Source organism: Cygnus atratus, unplaced genomic scaffold, assembly GCF_013377495.2.
Source record: "Cygnus atratus isolate AKBS03 ecotype Queensland, Australia unplaced genomic scaffold, CAtr_DNAZoo_HiC_assembly HiC_scaffold_46, whole genome shotgun sequence".
In the NCBI taxonomy this organism is placed as follows: domain Eukaryota; kingdom Metazoa; phylum Chordata; class Aves; order Anseriformes; family Anatidae; genus Cygnus; species Cygnus atratus.
Genome location: NW_026110062.1, coordinates 119,058 through 131,436, shown reverse-complemented (window position 1 = coordinate 131,436; position 12,379 = coordinate 119,058). Strand labels below are relative to the sequence as shown.

General features: G+C 71.6%; 2 protein-coding genes across 2 annotated transcripts; both read right to left on the bottom strand.

Moving 5' to 3' along the window:
- Positions 1-318: 318 nt before the first annotated feature.
- Positions 319-4,532, bottom strand: PEA15 (proliferation and apoptosis adaptor protein 15). The gene is made up of 4 exons (XM_035570794.2): positions 4,446-4,532; positions 1,494-1,667; positions 643-798; positions 319-494 (listed from the first exon to the last, which is right to left on the bottom strand). The coding sequence occupies exons 2-4, from the start codon at positions 1,663-1,665 to the stop codon at positions 430-432; spliced, it is 393 nt and encodes a 130-aa protein (XP_035426687.1). The 5' UTR covers positions 1,666-1,667; positions 4,446-4,532; the 3' UTR covers positions 319-429.
- A 443-nt stretch (positions 4,533-4,975) lies between these two features.
- Positions 4,976-9,409, bottom strand: CASQ1 (calsequestrin 1). Its single transcript, XM_035570777.1, has 11 exons — positions 9,173-9,409; positions 8,172-8,256; positions 7,488-7,588; positions 7,290-7,401; positions 7,072-7,145; positions 6,856-6,986; positions 5,932-5,977; positions 5,731-5,785; positions 5,539-5,639; positions 5,381-5,455; positions 4,976-5,116 (listed from the first exon to the last, which is right to left on the bottom strand). Exons 1-11 carry the CDS (start codon positions 9,407-9,409, stop codon positions 4,976-4,978), a joined length of 1,158 nt encoding a protein of 385 aa, XP_035426670.1.
- Positions 9,410-12,379: the final 2,970 nt, after the last annotated feature.

The window sequence follows — 12,379 nt, the reverse complement described above, 5'->3', positions numbered from 1 at the left end:
GCCACGTGCTCTGGGGTCCCTGTCCCTGTCCCCAGCGTTTTGGGGGGGGGGGGGGGTGGGCCCTGTGCCAGTTTCCCCCCTCCCCCAGCCATAATTCAGAGGGGGGGGGGGGGTTCCCTGTTTTTGTTATCCCCCCTCCCAGTGAGGGCTTTGGGCATCGGGGGGGTTCCCTGGGAATAGCAAAGCCGCCCCCCCCCCCAGCCACACGCACACACACACGTGCACACCCACGCACACGCAGAGCCGCCCCTGGCCCTGGCTGGGGGGGGCGTTAAGACTTTGTTAGTGACCGTGCCGCCCCCCCCCGCCCGCCCCAGCCCCAGGGCCGGAGAGGCGGCAGGGGGGGGACACGGGGGCCGCAGCCTCCCCCCACCTCCTCCTCCTCCTCCTCCTCCTCCTCCTCCTCCTCCTCCTCTTCCTCGCCCCCCCTCAGGCTTTCTTGGGCGGGGGGGCCAGTTTGATGATCTCCTCCTCCGAGGGCTGCCGGATGATGTCTGCCGAGACATTGGGGGGGGGGTCACCGGGGGGGGGGGGGGGGGAGCTGCTTGTGTGCGTCCCCACCGAGCTGGGGGGGGGGGGGGGGGGTGGTCCTGGGGCTGGGGGGGTGCTCGGGGGGTGGGGGGGGGGGGGCGCGGGGCTCACCCTTGTACTTCTTGGCGCTGGGGATGCGGGTGAGCTTGGTGTCCACCTCGTCCTCCTCCGAGATCTTGAGCACCTGGGTGCGGTACTGCACCACCATGGTGAGCAGGTCGGGGCGGCGCGAGATCTCGAAGATGTGCTCGATGTAGGACAGGTTGGCTGCGGGCACCGAGGCGTCGGCACGGGGACAGGCACGGGGACAGGGGGCGTCGGGACGGGGACAGGGGGCGTCGGGACGGGGACAGGGGGCGGCGGGGACGGGCAGGAGCTGGGGACGGGACTGGGCAGGGAGAGGGACCGGGGACGAGGACTGGAAGGGGGCACAAGGGGCAGGGACGGGGACTGGTGCGGGGACAGGGCTGGGGACCAAGGCAGGGGACAGGGACCGGGGCCAGCAGCAGGTGACAGGGACTGGAAGCAGGAGAGGGGACGGGGCTGGGGGAGAGGGACGCGGACAGGCACAGGGATGGGGACCAGGACAGCAATCAGGGACCGGGACAGGGGACAGGGACGGGGAGCAGAAAAGGAGACGGGACACGGATGGGGAGCAGAGACCAAGGTTGGGGACTGGGAAAGGAGACAGGGACAGGGGCAGGGGACAGGAGAGGGGACAGGGATCGGGGCAGGGAGCAGGGCCACAGCCAGCGGTGGGGACTGGGACAAGGGGACAGGGAGCAGGGGACCGGGAAAGGAGTCAGAGGACCAGGACGGGGCCCAGACGGGGACAGGCGGGGACCTGGGCAGGGGACAGAGCCCGGGACAGGGACTGGGAAAGGAGACGGGGGAAGGGTCGGGGCTGAGGACGGGGACCAGGACAAGGGACGGGGACCGGGGGCCGAGGCGGGGGGGCTCACCCTTGTCCAGCTTGCTGTGCTTCTCGAGGAAGGCGAACCAGTGGTGGCTGGTGGCGATGGCCTCGCCCTCGCCGCTGGGGATGTCCTCCTTGCAGGCCGACTTGAGCTGCTCCAGGTCCTCGGCCGTGATGTTCTGCGCCAGCTCCTCCAGGAGGCTGCGGTACTCGGCCATGGCTGGCGCCACCCGCGTCACGAGCAGCCCGGCCTCAGCCGCCCCCCCCCCCCCCCCCCAGTGCCCCCCCGACACACTTACGCGCACACACACGCGCACACGCACGCTCCCTCCCCTCCCCGGCTCCGCTGGGCCGTGACTCATGTGATGCTCACGGGATGCGACAGGGCTGGGGACGAGGGACCCGCTGGGCGCACGCGCTGGGGCCTTGCACAGCCCCCCCCCTCCTCGTGGCACGGCCCCCCCGGCACAGCACGGCCCCCCCCAGCACGCCCTCCACCCCCCCCCCCCCGCACACCCAGTGCATCGCCCCCATGATGGCTCAGGGACAGAGGGGGGCACCCCAGGGCTGGGGGGGGGTGGGGGACAGGGGCACCCCCAGCCCGGGCTGGGGGTCATGGGGATGGGGACCCCCCCCCCACCCCCGGTCACCCTGTCCCCCCCCCCCCCATCTCCTGCTGCACCTCAGTCGCCGTGGCGACCACCCAGGGATGCGGTTGCCGTGGCGATCGCAGCACCCACCTGGCCTTTGGGTGCCCCCCCCCCTTCCCCGCAGCCCCCACCCCGGTCGTGGCACCCATGGGTGCTGGGGGGGGGGGGGGGGGGGTGCTGGCACCGTGCGGGAGGGCACAGATGGGCACACGTGTGCACACACGCACGCCGCCACCCACCCGACACGTGCACCCCCCACCCCACCCCTCCCACCCCCGGAGCCACCCTGCGCGCACACCCCCGCACCCACGGCCCCGCACCCGTACTCACACGGGCACACACGTGCGCGCACACGCATGTGAACACGGACCCAGGTGTGCACCCCCCACGCATGTGCACCCCCTCATTTGCACACCCATGGGCACACACATGCATGCACACGTGCACACACACGTGCACACACACACACATGCGCACACACACGTGCACACTCACACACACACTTGCACACACACACGCTTGCACACACACGTGCTTGCACACACGTGTCCCAGCCCCATCCAGCCCCCTTCAGGCTCCCCATGACTCAGCCCTTGCACACTTGCTCCCCCCCCCCCAATCCCGTGCCCCCCCCCCCCGTGCCTGTCCCGGGCCGGGCCCCCCCCCCGCCCTCCCATTCACCTCATATGCAAATCACCTCATGAATATGCACGAGGGGCGTGGCCCGTCCCGAACAGCGATCGGGGGGGAGGCTCCGCTGCACCCCCCCCCCGCTTCCCCATCACCCACCCCTGGGTGCCCCCGGGGGGGTCGGGGGGGTGCTGGGGCCGCCCGGCCCCGTTTTGGGCGCTGCCCCAAATCCCGGTACGGGCGGGGGGGGCCCGGGGGGGCCGGCAGGATGCGGGGGGGCCGCTTCCTTCCCGCCTTTGTCTCCCACGCTCCGTCCATCGCGGCCCGGGGGGGGGGGGGGGGGGACGCTGGATTTAGGAGGGGGGGACACAACCGTGGTGTGGGGGGGTCCCCAAATAATGGCCCCAACCCCCCCCCCCTCCCCGGGATTTTTGGGGAGCACCCCCGGGGTGAAATCGTCCGGCGGGAGAGAAACGGGACAGGGGGCTGAGGAGTGCCCCCCCCCCCGCACCTCCCGGTTCCCCATTTTGGGGACCCCCCTGCACCGCCCCCCCCCCCGTGTGGCAGGGGGACAAGGGCCTTTTGTGCCGCTGGGGACAATGCAGCCGCGGCCCGGCCCCCGCGGGGGAAACTGAGTCACGGCGGGGGCGGCCCCGCGGGGCCGGGGGGGAGCAGCGGGCCCCATGGCCACCGCCCCGGGACCGGGACCGGGGGCACAGCCACAGCTGGCCGTGGCCCCCCCCCCAGCACCTCCCTGCCTCAGTTTCCCCGGCAGCCCCGGGGCACCCCAGGGGGATGCTGGGGGGGGCGGGGGTCGCGCTCCCCCCGCCCCCCCCCCCCAGCCCTCCCCTTCCTGGGGCCGCGGGGCGGAAGAGGCGGCCCCCGGTGGCGCCGCCGCCCCGGCTCGGCCCAGTTTGGCCCCAGTTTGGCCCCAGTTCGCTCCCAGCCCGGCCCGGGGCACGTGGCCGCATCACGCGCCGGGGGAGGGGACGGGGGCGGGGGGGGGACATCGGGGGGACCGGGGGGCGATGGGGATGGGCGGGACTCCTCCGATACCGGGTGGCACCGCGGGGACCGGACGGGGACCGGGCGGGGAGGGGGGGGTCCCCGTGCCCCGTTGGGACCGGGTGGCACCGGGGGGGGGGGACCCGCGGTCCCGGTTTCCCCCCCGGGCGGTCACGGGTTCGGACCCCCCCGCGGGCACCGGAGCGAAAGGGGAAGTGAAACCGTGAGCGGGACCGGGGGGCAACGTTGCGACGTTGCGGGGCGGGGGGGGGGCATCCCCGGTCCCACCGGGGCCGGGGGCACCGGAGCGTTAACCCCGTCCTGGCCGCGGCGCTGCGGGGCGAGCGCTGGGCGCTGGCCGCGGACCGGGGCGGGGGGGGGGGCCGCTAACGGGAGAGCATCACCGGGGGGGGGAGCATCGCGGGGAGGGGGGGCACAACCGGGGGCTGGGGGAGCGATACCGGGAGGGGTCAGTACCGGGAGGGGGGTGGGTTGTTAACGCGGGGGGGGTCGCACTCGCGGCCCTCCCCCGGCTGCGGGAGCGGGGCCGGGGCCGGGTGGAGGCGGCGGCCCCGGGGCGGGGGGGAAGTCCCGGTGCTGGCGGCGCCTTCCCGTTCCCGTTCCCGTTCCCGTTCCCGTTCCGTTCCCGTTCGGTCCCGATCCCGGTGCCGGTGGCGGTCCCGGTGCCGCCGGTGCCCGCGCCCCGCACTTACCGGCCGGCTCGGGGCGGTGCCGGTGGCGGTGGCGGTGCCGGTGCGGCCGCTCGGTGCCTCGGTGCTGCCGCTCTGCGCGCCGCGGGGCGGGGCGGGGCGGGGGGCGGAGACTGTGACCACGCCCCCTACGGCCACGCCCCGTTAGGCCACGCCCCTCCCGGCCCGCCCGCGCTGGGCACCCACGGCGGCGACCCCGCGGCACCCCCCATGGGGGTGTCCCCACGCACGGAGCTCGTCGCGCCGCCGTGTCCCCGTCACGACACCAGGTCCCCGCCACTGTCCCCCCCCCGCCACCGGGCACCGAGGACGTGGCCGTCACCGTGGGAAAGGGCCACGGCTGGGGGCACCCACGGGTGTCCGTGTCCCACGGGGGGGGGGTCCCCGTCCCTCCCCACGCACACATGGGGACGTCTCGCACGGGGCCCCCATCTCCCCCCATGTCCCCAGCGTGTCCCCACAGTCACAGCCTGGCTCCTGGCTCTTTGGGGACTTTAATGGCCACGCGCGGGGATGGGGACGGGGACGGAGGCCTAGTCGTCGTCATCGTCGTCGTCGTCGTCATCGTCCTCGGTGTTGATCTCGCCCTCCAGCACGTCCTCGATCCACTCCTCCAGCTCCTTCGCGCCCGGCAGGTCGTCCTCGTCCGCCATCTCCAGCCACACGCTGTCCGCCTGGGGACACCGGCATGGGGACACGGGGTGGGGGACACGGGGGGGGGGACACCGGGATGGGGACACGGGGCGGGGAAGGGGACGGGGTGGGGGGCACCAGCCGTGGGGTGAGGCAGGGGGACGGTGCGACGGGGACACGACAAGGCCATGGGGCAGAATGGGGGCTGTGGGATGGGGAGGGGACGGGGACAAGGCGGGGGGGCAGGACGGCGTGAGGCGATGACACCAGTGCCACGGGGGGGGGTCGGGGGGGGGGGTACTCACATCGGTGACGTTGACCACCCCAATCTGGGGCCGGGACAGGTCGATGTTGAAGGTTTTCTCCCAGTAAGGGATGAGCTGGGGGGGGGGGGGACATGGGTCAGCCTCACGGGGGGGGTCACAGCAGCGTGTCCCCTCCTGGGGGGGCTGGGGGGTGGTACCAGCGGGAAGTCCTCGGGGTCAATCCAGATGATGCTGAGGTCGGGGTTGTCTGTGTTGTCCCGGGCCACGTCCTTCAGGGTCTCCAGGAACTCGAACCCATCTGGCGGGGGGGAACACAGGGGTGAGATGGGATGAGGACCCCCCCTGTGCCCCCCTGCAAGGCCACAGGGCCGCTGGGACCCCTCACTTACCTGGATCGTCCTCCTCTGCGAAGGCCACGATGTGGATCCCATCAATGTCATCCTCCTGGGTGGGGGGGGGGGGAAGACACACGACGCATGGGCTGGTGTCACCACCTGTGTCACCTCACAGGGAGGCACTGGGGGGGGGACACACACACACAGAGCAATGGGGTCATGACCCAGCTGGGGGGGGGGGTCCTCCAAACTCACCCAGGTCTCGTACATGCTCTCGGGTTTGAGCTTCCGCAGCGTCGCTCTGCGAGGGGGGGGTGGTGGTGAGGGGCACCCCCAGACCTGTATCCCCCCCTCCCAGGGCTCTGCTGTTTGGGGGGGGGATGCTGGGGGGGCTGCAGCAGCTTGGGGGGGGGCAGGAGGGGCTGAGGCCTCTGTGCAACTCGGGGGTGGCCCCTGAGCCCCCCACTTCCCAGCGGGATTGAGGTCACGGCGGGGGGGGGAGCTGATCTGGGATTAAGGCTGCAGCGCCCAGGTGTTAACCCTGCCCTGCCCGGGACCCCTACCCGGGGGGCTCAGCCACCCCCACCCCCTCCCCCCACTTGCTGAGGCCTCACAAGTTTGTGTCACGCCTCAGGAATCCCCCGTCCCTGTGGCTACCACTGCCCTGGCCATCACCTCCCCATGGCAACCATCCCCATGGCAACAACCTCCCATGGCAACCACTCTCCATGACAACCATCCCCACGGCAACCACTTCCCATAGCAACCACCTCCCCATGGCAACCAGCCCCCTGGCAAACACCTCCCCATAGCAACAGTCTCCCATGGCAACCACCTCCCATGGCAACCACTCCCCATAGCAACCATCCCCATGGCAACCACCTCCCCATGGTAACCATCCCTGTGGCAACAACCCACTGGCAACCACTACCTGTGGCAACCACCTCCCATGGCAACCGTCCCCATGGCAACCACCCCCCGGCAACCGCTACCTACGGCAACCATCCCCGAGGCAGTGACCTCCGCTGGCAACCAACCCCCCGGCAACCACCTCCCCATAGCAACAACCTCCCACGGCAACCATCCCCATGGCAACCGCCTCCCCCTGGCAACCAGCCCCAGCCCCAGGGAAGCCGGGGCAGGCTCCGGTTGTGCGCGGGGCCGGGGCCGGATCCCCACCGCTTGTGCTCCTCCACGAAGGCCACGATCTCCTCCGTGCTGTGGGGCCGGGCGGGGAGGGCGTGCGGCTCCTCCATGAAGGGCTCGTAGAAGTCGATCTCGTTCAGCTTCAGCGTCAGCTTCTTGGCCACCTGGGGGGGGGGGGCTCTGAGCCACCCGTGGGGGTCCGGCTGGGAGCCCCCCCCCCAAGGGACACGAGGACAGGGCCCCCGGTACCTTGGCTTCAAAGGTGGCGAAGAAGGGGATGTAGGGGTGGAACTCCGCCGCCGCCTCCTCGAAAGCCTTGAAGTCTGGGGGAGCAGGGCTGGGTCCCAGCACCCAGACGGGGCCAGCGGGACCCCCCCGGCCCACTGGTCCTCATGGATGGATGGATGGGTGGGTGGGTGGGTGGATGGATGGATGGATGGAGGGGGGGCCAGCCCAGCCCCACGTACGCTCCGAGTCCTCGCTCTTGAAGTAGCCGATGACCTTGGGGTCCTCCTCGATGTTCTCAAAGGCCTGGAGCTCGTGGTCGCCCTCAATGAACTCCACCGGGTCCTCCAGCACCTGGGGGCAGCGTCGGGGTGAGGGACAGCTGGGGGGGGGTCAGGACACGGGGGTCCCCTGGTTTGCGGGGGGGGGGGGACACTGACATCCAGCAGGAACTCCACCAGCGTGTCCGCCGCCAGCTCCCCGTCGTACTCGATCACCTTGTCCTCCTTGAAGATGTAGATGCTGTTCTCCTCCGTCAGCCCTGGGGGGGGCACAGGGGGGGCCCACTCAGCCCTGGGGGGACCCTGCGCCAAGCTGGAGGTGGTCTGAGGGGGTCCCTGCGCCAGGTGGGGGGGGCATGGGGCTGTCCATGGCTTGGGGGGGGGGGGCGGTTCATGGGGGTTCCTCTCACAGGTCAGGGGTACAGAGGTGTCTGGGCCATTTGGGGGGGGGGCAAGGGGGGGCCTCTGTGCCTCAGTGACGGATATGGGGGGGCAAGGGGGTCCCAATGCTTGTATGAGCGAAGCTGGGGGGGGGGGGGGGTGTTCGAAAGTTTCCTTGATGGGGAAAAGAGATGGGGGGGGGGGGGGGGCTGCTCCAGGTGGGGGGGGGGGGGGGTCCAAGGAGGTCCTTGTGCCAGGCAGGGTGCATGGGGGGGGGGGGGGTCCCTGTGCCTGGCTGGGAGGTGGGAGGGGGACTCTGTATTGGGTTTGGGGGGGTCCAAGCACCTATAGGAGGGACGTGGGGGGGTCCCTGCAGCCTCCCTTTGGTGCCAGCCCAGGAGGACACCCCTTGCCCCCCCAGCAGGGTCCCCATGGGGTGCCCCCCCCCCCCCCCCCCCTTACCCAGCTTCTTGGCCACGGCCGCTTCCTTCTGGGCATCCACGAGGCCGAACCCCACGCCCTTGTCCTCCAGCACCTGGGCTGCCAGCTGGCGGGGGGGGGACACATGGGGACACCTGCCACAGAGCCCCCCCCCCGCCTGCCCCCCTCCCCCATATCCCCCTATCCCTTCACCCTGTGTCCTCATGGCCGGTGACGCCAGCAGGGGGCCGGGCCGGTGGCTATTTTTGGGGGGGGGGGGGGGGGGGTGGCCCCGCCTGTCCCCAGCCCAAGTATGGAGAGGGCAGATACAGCCCCCCCCACACCCCCCCGGCCCTGCACCGCGTCCCCTCAGTCCCTGCTGTCCCCACCCAACACCACACTGGTGGCACCCGGTGTCATCGTCCCTGCGGGGTCCCCTGTGCCGGTGCCCCCCGGTCGCCCGGTGTCCCCTCCCGCGGTGTCACAGTGTCCCCGGTGCTGGTTCCTGTCCCCCCAGTGTCCCACTGGTGTGCCCCTGTCCCCACCAGTGTCCCCAGTGCCTTGCAGGAGCTGGTGGCCCCGGGCAGCCACCTGTCCCACCAGTGTCCCCAGGTCCTCCCCAGTGTCCCCAGGTCTCTACCAGTGTCCCCAGTGCCATGTGGGTGCAGCTGCTTGTCCCACCAGTGTCCCCAGGTCCCCACCAGCGTCCCCATGTCCCTATTAGTGGCGCCAGGTCCCTCCCTGTGTCCCCAGTGCCATGCAGGTGCTGGTGCCTGTCCCACCAGCGTTCCCAGTTCCCTACCAGTGACCCCACCAGCGTCCCCAGTGCTATTCAGGAGCCGGTGCCCCCCCCCGGAGCTGCCTGTCCCACCAGTGCCCCCAGGTCCTCACCAGTGTCCCCAGCGCCTCGCGGGTGCAGGCGCCACGTGCACACCCATCCCACCAGCATCCCCCGGTCTCCACCAGTGCCACACAGAACCTGATGCCCCCCCCCCCCCCCCCCAGTGTCCCCGGTGTCCCCACCCCCCCCAGTGCCCCTGCACCTCCAGGACGAGCTCCTCCATCTCCAAGTGGCGCTGGGCCGCCCGCCCCTCGGGGGGGCCGTGGTAGAGCAGGGCCATCACCGGGAACCGCTTCAGCGCCGCACGCAAGTTCTTGGCGGTGACGGGCAGCACGCGGTCCACGCCGTCGTACGTGGGGAAATTCAGGCCCTCCTCCGCCCCCCCCGGGGCCGGGACCCCCAGGGCCAGCAGGGCCAGCAGCAGCCCCCAGCCCCGCATGGCCGGAGGGGGGGCGAGGGGGGGCAGAAGGGACGAGGACGGAGCTGTTGGGGGGGGACGGGCGGACGGACGGACGGACGGCACGGGGATGGACAGACGGACGGCACGGGGATGGACAGACGGACGGACAGACAGCACGGGGACGGACAGACGGACGGCACGGGGATGGACAGCACGGGGACGGACCCACAGACAGACGGACGGACAGACAGCACGGGGATGGACAGACGGACAGCACGGGGACGGACGGACGGACAGCACGGGGATGGACGGACGGACAGCACGGGGACAGACAGCACGGGGACGGACGGACGGACAGCACGGGGATGGACCCACAGACGGACGGACGGACAGCACGGGGATGGGCAGACAGACGGACGGACAGCACGGGGATGGACCCGCAGACAGACGGACGGACAGCACGGGGATGGACAGACAGACGGACGGACAGCACGGGGACAGACAGCACGGGGACGGACAGACGGACAGACAGCCAGCCAGCCCCCGGCCCGGGTGACAGCCAGAGGGGGACACCCCGATACTTAGGGACAGAGGCGTCCAGAGGGGACGGACGGACAGACGGACGGACGGACGCAGCCCGGCCAGGACCCGCAGCCCCAGTGCCGGGGGACGGGGGGGGGGGGGGGGGTGGCGGACGCGCAACCCCTTGGTGGCCCCCGGGGGGGGCGGACAGACACGGCCCCTTCCGGCCCGGGGGGGTGGTGACAGGAGGGGACAGAGGGACGCGGCCCGAGGGTGCGGGACAGACGGACGGACGGACGGACACACGGACACACGGACAGCCCCTTCCCCAGCGACGCAGCTCCGGGGGGGGGGAGGAGGGGGGGCACAGCCTGGCAGCCCGTGTGTTCCCCCCCCCCCCCCCCCCCCCCCATGCACTGAGCACACGGTGGGGGTGCGGGGACCCGCCGGGGGGCTCAGGGTCCCCCCCGGGGGGGGCTGAGGTTCCCCCGGGGGGGAGGGGGGGGGGGGTGCAGCCCCCTCCCACTCGTCCCTGCTCCAGCTCCATATTAAGGAAGGAAAGAGGAGCCGAGGGGACGGAGCCGCGGGGGGGGGGAACACGGGGGGGGGCTAAAAATAAGGAGCTGGGTATGGGGTCAGCAGCACACGGCCCTGGGGACACCGCAGGGACAGGGACCCCCCCCCCCCAGCCATGAGTGGCTGTGTCCCACTGAGTGCTGGGGACCCCCCCCGGGGACCCCCCCCCCCCCCCCCAGGTGCCCCCCATCCTTGTGGGGTCTGGCTGGGGACAGGGGACAGGGACAAACCCAAAGACACCAGGATGGGGGGGTCCGGATGCTCCATCCCACCCCCAGCACTCCCCCCCCGATGGGGGTCCCCTGCATTTTGCCCCAGGGCCAGGCCTGGTGGGGGTCGTCCCGTCCCCCCCCCCCCCCCCCCCCCAGCTGCCCCGCGCCGTCAGGAGGGGACGCGAGATTTTGTCACCTCCGTCCCCTCGGATCGGGTGACCGCCGCCCTGCTGACCGCTGGAAAAGCAGATACCCCCGGGCTGGGGGGGGGCAGGACCCCCCCGTGGTGGCCCTGGGGCTGGGGGGGGGGGGGGGGGGGCTTCTCCCCTCCCGGCAGAGCTGTCCTGGGGGGCTCAGGATGCCCCTGTTGGGGTTATGGGGTGCCCAAGACCCCGACGTAGAGGCTGTGGGGTGCCCAGGACCCCTGCAATAAAGGAGGGGGGCGCCCAAGGCCCCCCCAAGCCGAGGCCTGTGGGTACCCAGGACCCCTCTGGAGAAGCTTTGGGGTGCCCAGGATTCCCCTGAAGGGGCTGGGGGTGCTTGGGACCCCCCCCCCCCATACTCAAGGAATTGGGAGTGTCCAGGACCCCCAGGCAGGGCTTAGGGGGTGCTCAGGACCCTCAGGCCAAGTTCTGTGGGTGCCCAGGACCCCCCTGCAGTGGTTTTGGGGAGCCAGAGACCCCTGCGCCCAGGCAATCGGGGTGCCCAGGACCCCCATGAAGGGACCGGGTGTGCTCAGGACCCCCCCGTACTCAGCACTGTGGGTGCCAGAGACCCCTGCGCCCAGGGAATTGGGGTGCCCAGGACCCCAGCCAGGCCGTCCCCGTCCCCCCCACCGCCACCCCTGGGTGCCCGCCCCGGGTTTCAGGTGGCCCTGGCTCCCTTATTTATTTATTTATTTATTTGGCTTTTATTTTTAAACCTCGGGCAGACACCGACACCCAGGAGGAGAAACCCGAGCAGGGCCCAGCGCCCCCCCCCCCCCCCCCCCACCTCGTCCCCCCCCCCCACTGCTGACTCAGCACAGCCGGGGGCACCCCAAAGCGGGGGGGGGGGGGAGGGGGGGGTACCCCCTAAATGCCAGGGCTGCGTGTGCTGGGGGGGGCACACCGCACCCACATTGCTCCTGAATGCCCCCCCCCCCCAGGGTGCCACCCGGGGGCGGGGGTGGCAGGTCCCCAGGGTGGGACAGGTGGCAGCGAGGCGGACAGGTTATTTATACCCCGCAGCTGCCGGGATTTTGGGTGGTGAGATGTGATTGGGGGGGGGGGGGGGGGGGGTCGTGTCCCCCACCCCCTGCACCAGGTTGGGACTGGGGGGCAACCACCAGGGGGAGCTGCTGGATGGGAGGGGGTGTTGGGGCATGGGGGGCATGGGAATATAGGGGGACATGGGGACATAGGGGGGCATGGGGACATGGGGGGGGCATGGGGACGTGGGGGGGGCATGGGGGACATATGGGGCATATGGGGTTATAGAGGTATGGGGGCATTGTGGGGACATGGGGGGGGTACAGGGGCATGGGAGGACACAGGGACATGGGGGGGCATATGAGGACACGGGGGGGGGCATGGGAGGGACATGGGGGCATAGGGACACGGGGGGGTCATCAGGGGCATATGGGGACATGGGGCGATGACGGGGGACATGAGGGTGACGGGGACATGGGAGGACATTGGGGGAAAACATGGGGGTTATG

Coding starts and splice junctions, on each gene's coding strand:
- CASQ1 (XM_035570777.1), bottom strand. CDS start 9,409: ATGCGGGGCTGGGGGCTGCTGCTGGCCCTGCTGGCCCTGGGGGTCCCG. Junction 7,146..7,289: donor CAAGAGCGAGGACTCGGAGC/GTACGTGGGGCT, acceptor CTGCTCCCCCAG/ACTTCAAGGCTTTCGAGGAG. Junction 5,640..5,730: donor CGCAGAGGAGGACGATCCAG/GTAAGTGAGGGG, acceptor CCCCCCCGCCAG/ATGGGTTCGAGTTCCTGGAG.
- PEA15 (XM_035570794.2), bottom strand. CDS start 1,665: ATGGCCGAGTACCGCAGCCTCCTGGAGGAGCTGGCGCAGAACATCACG. Junction 799..1,493: donor GCACAGCAAGCTGGACAAGG/GTGAGCCCCCCC, acceptor CGGTGCCCGCAG/CCAACCTGTCCTACATCGAG. Junction 495..642: donor CAGCGCCAAGAAGTACAAGG/GTGAGCCCCGCG, acceptor ATGTCTCGGCAG/ACATCATCCGGCAGCCCTCG.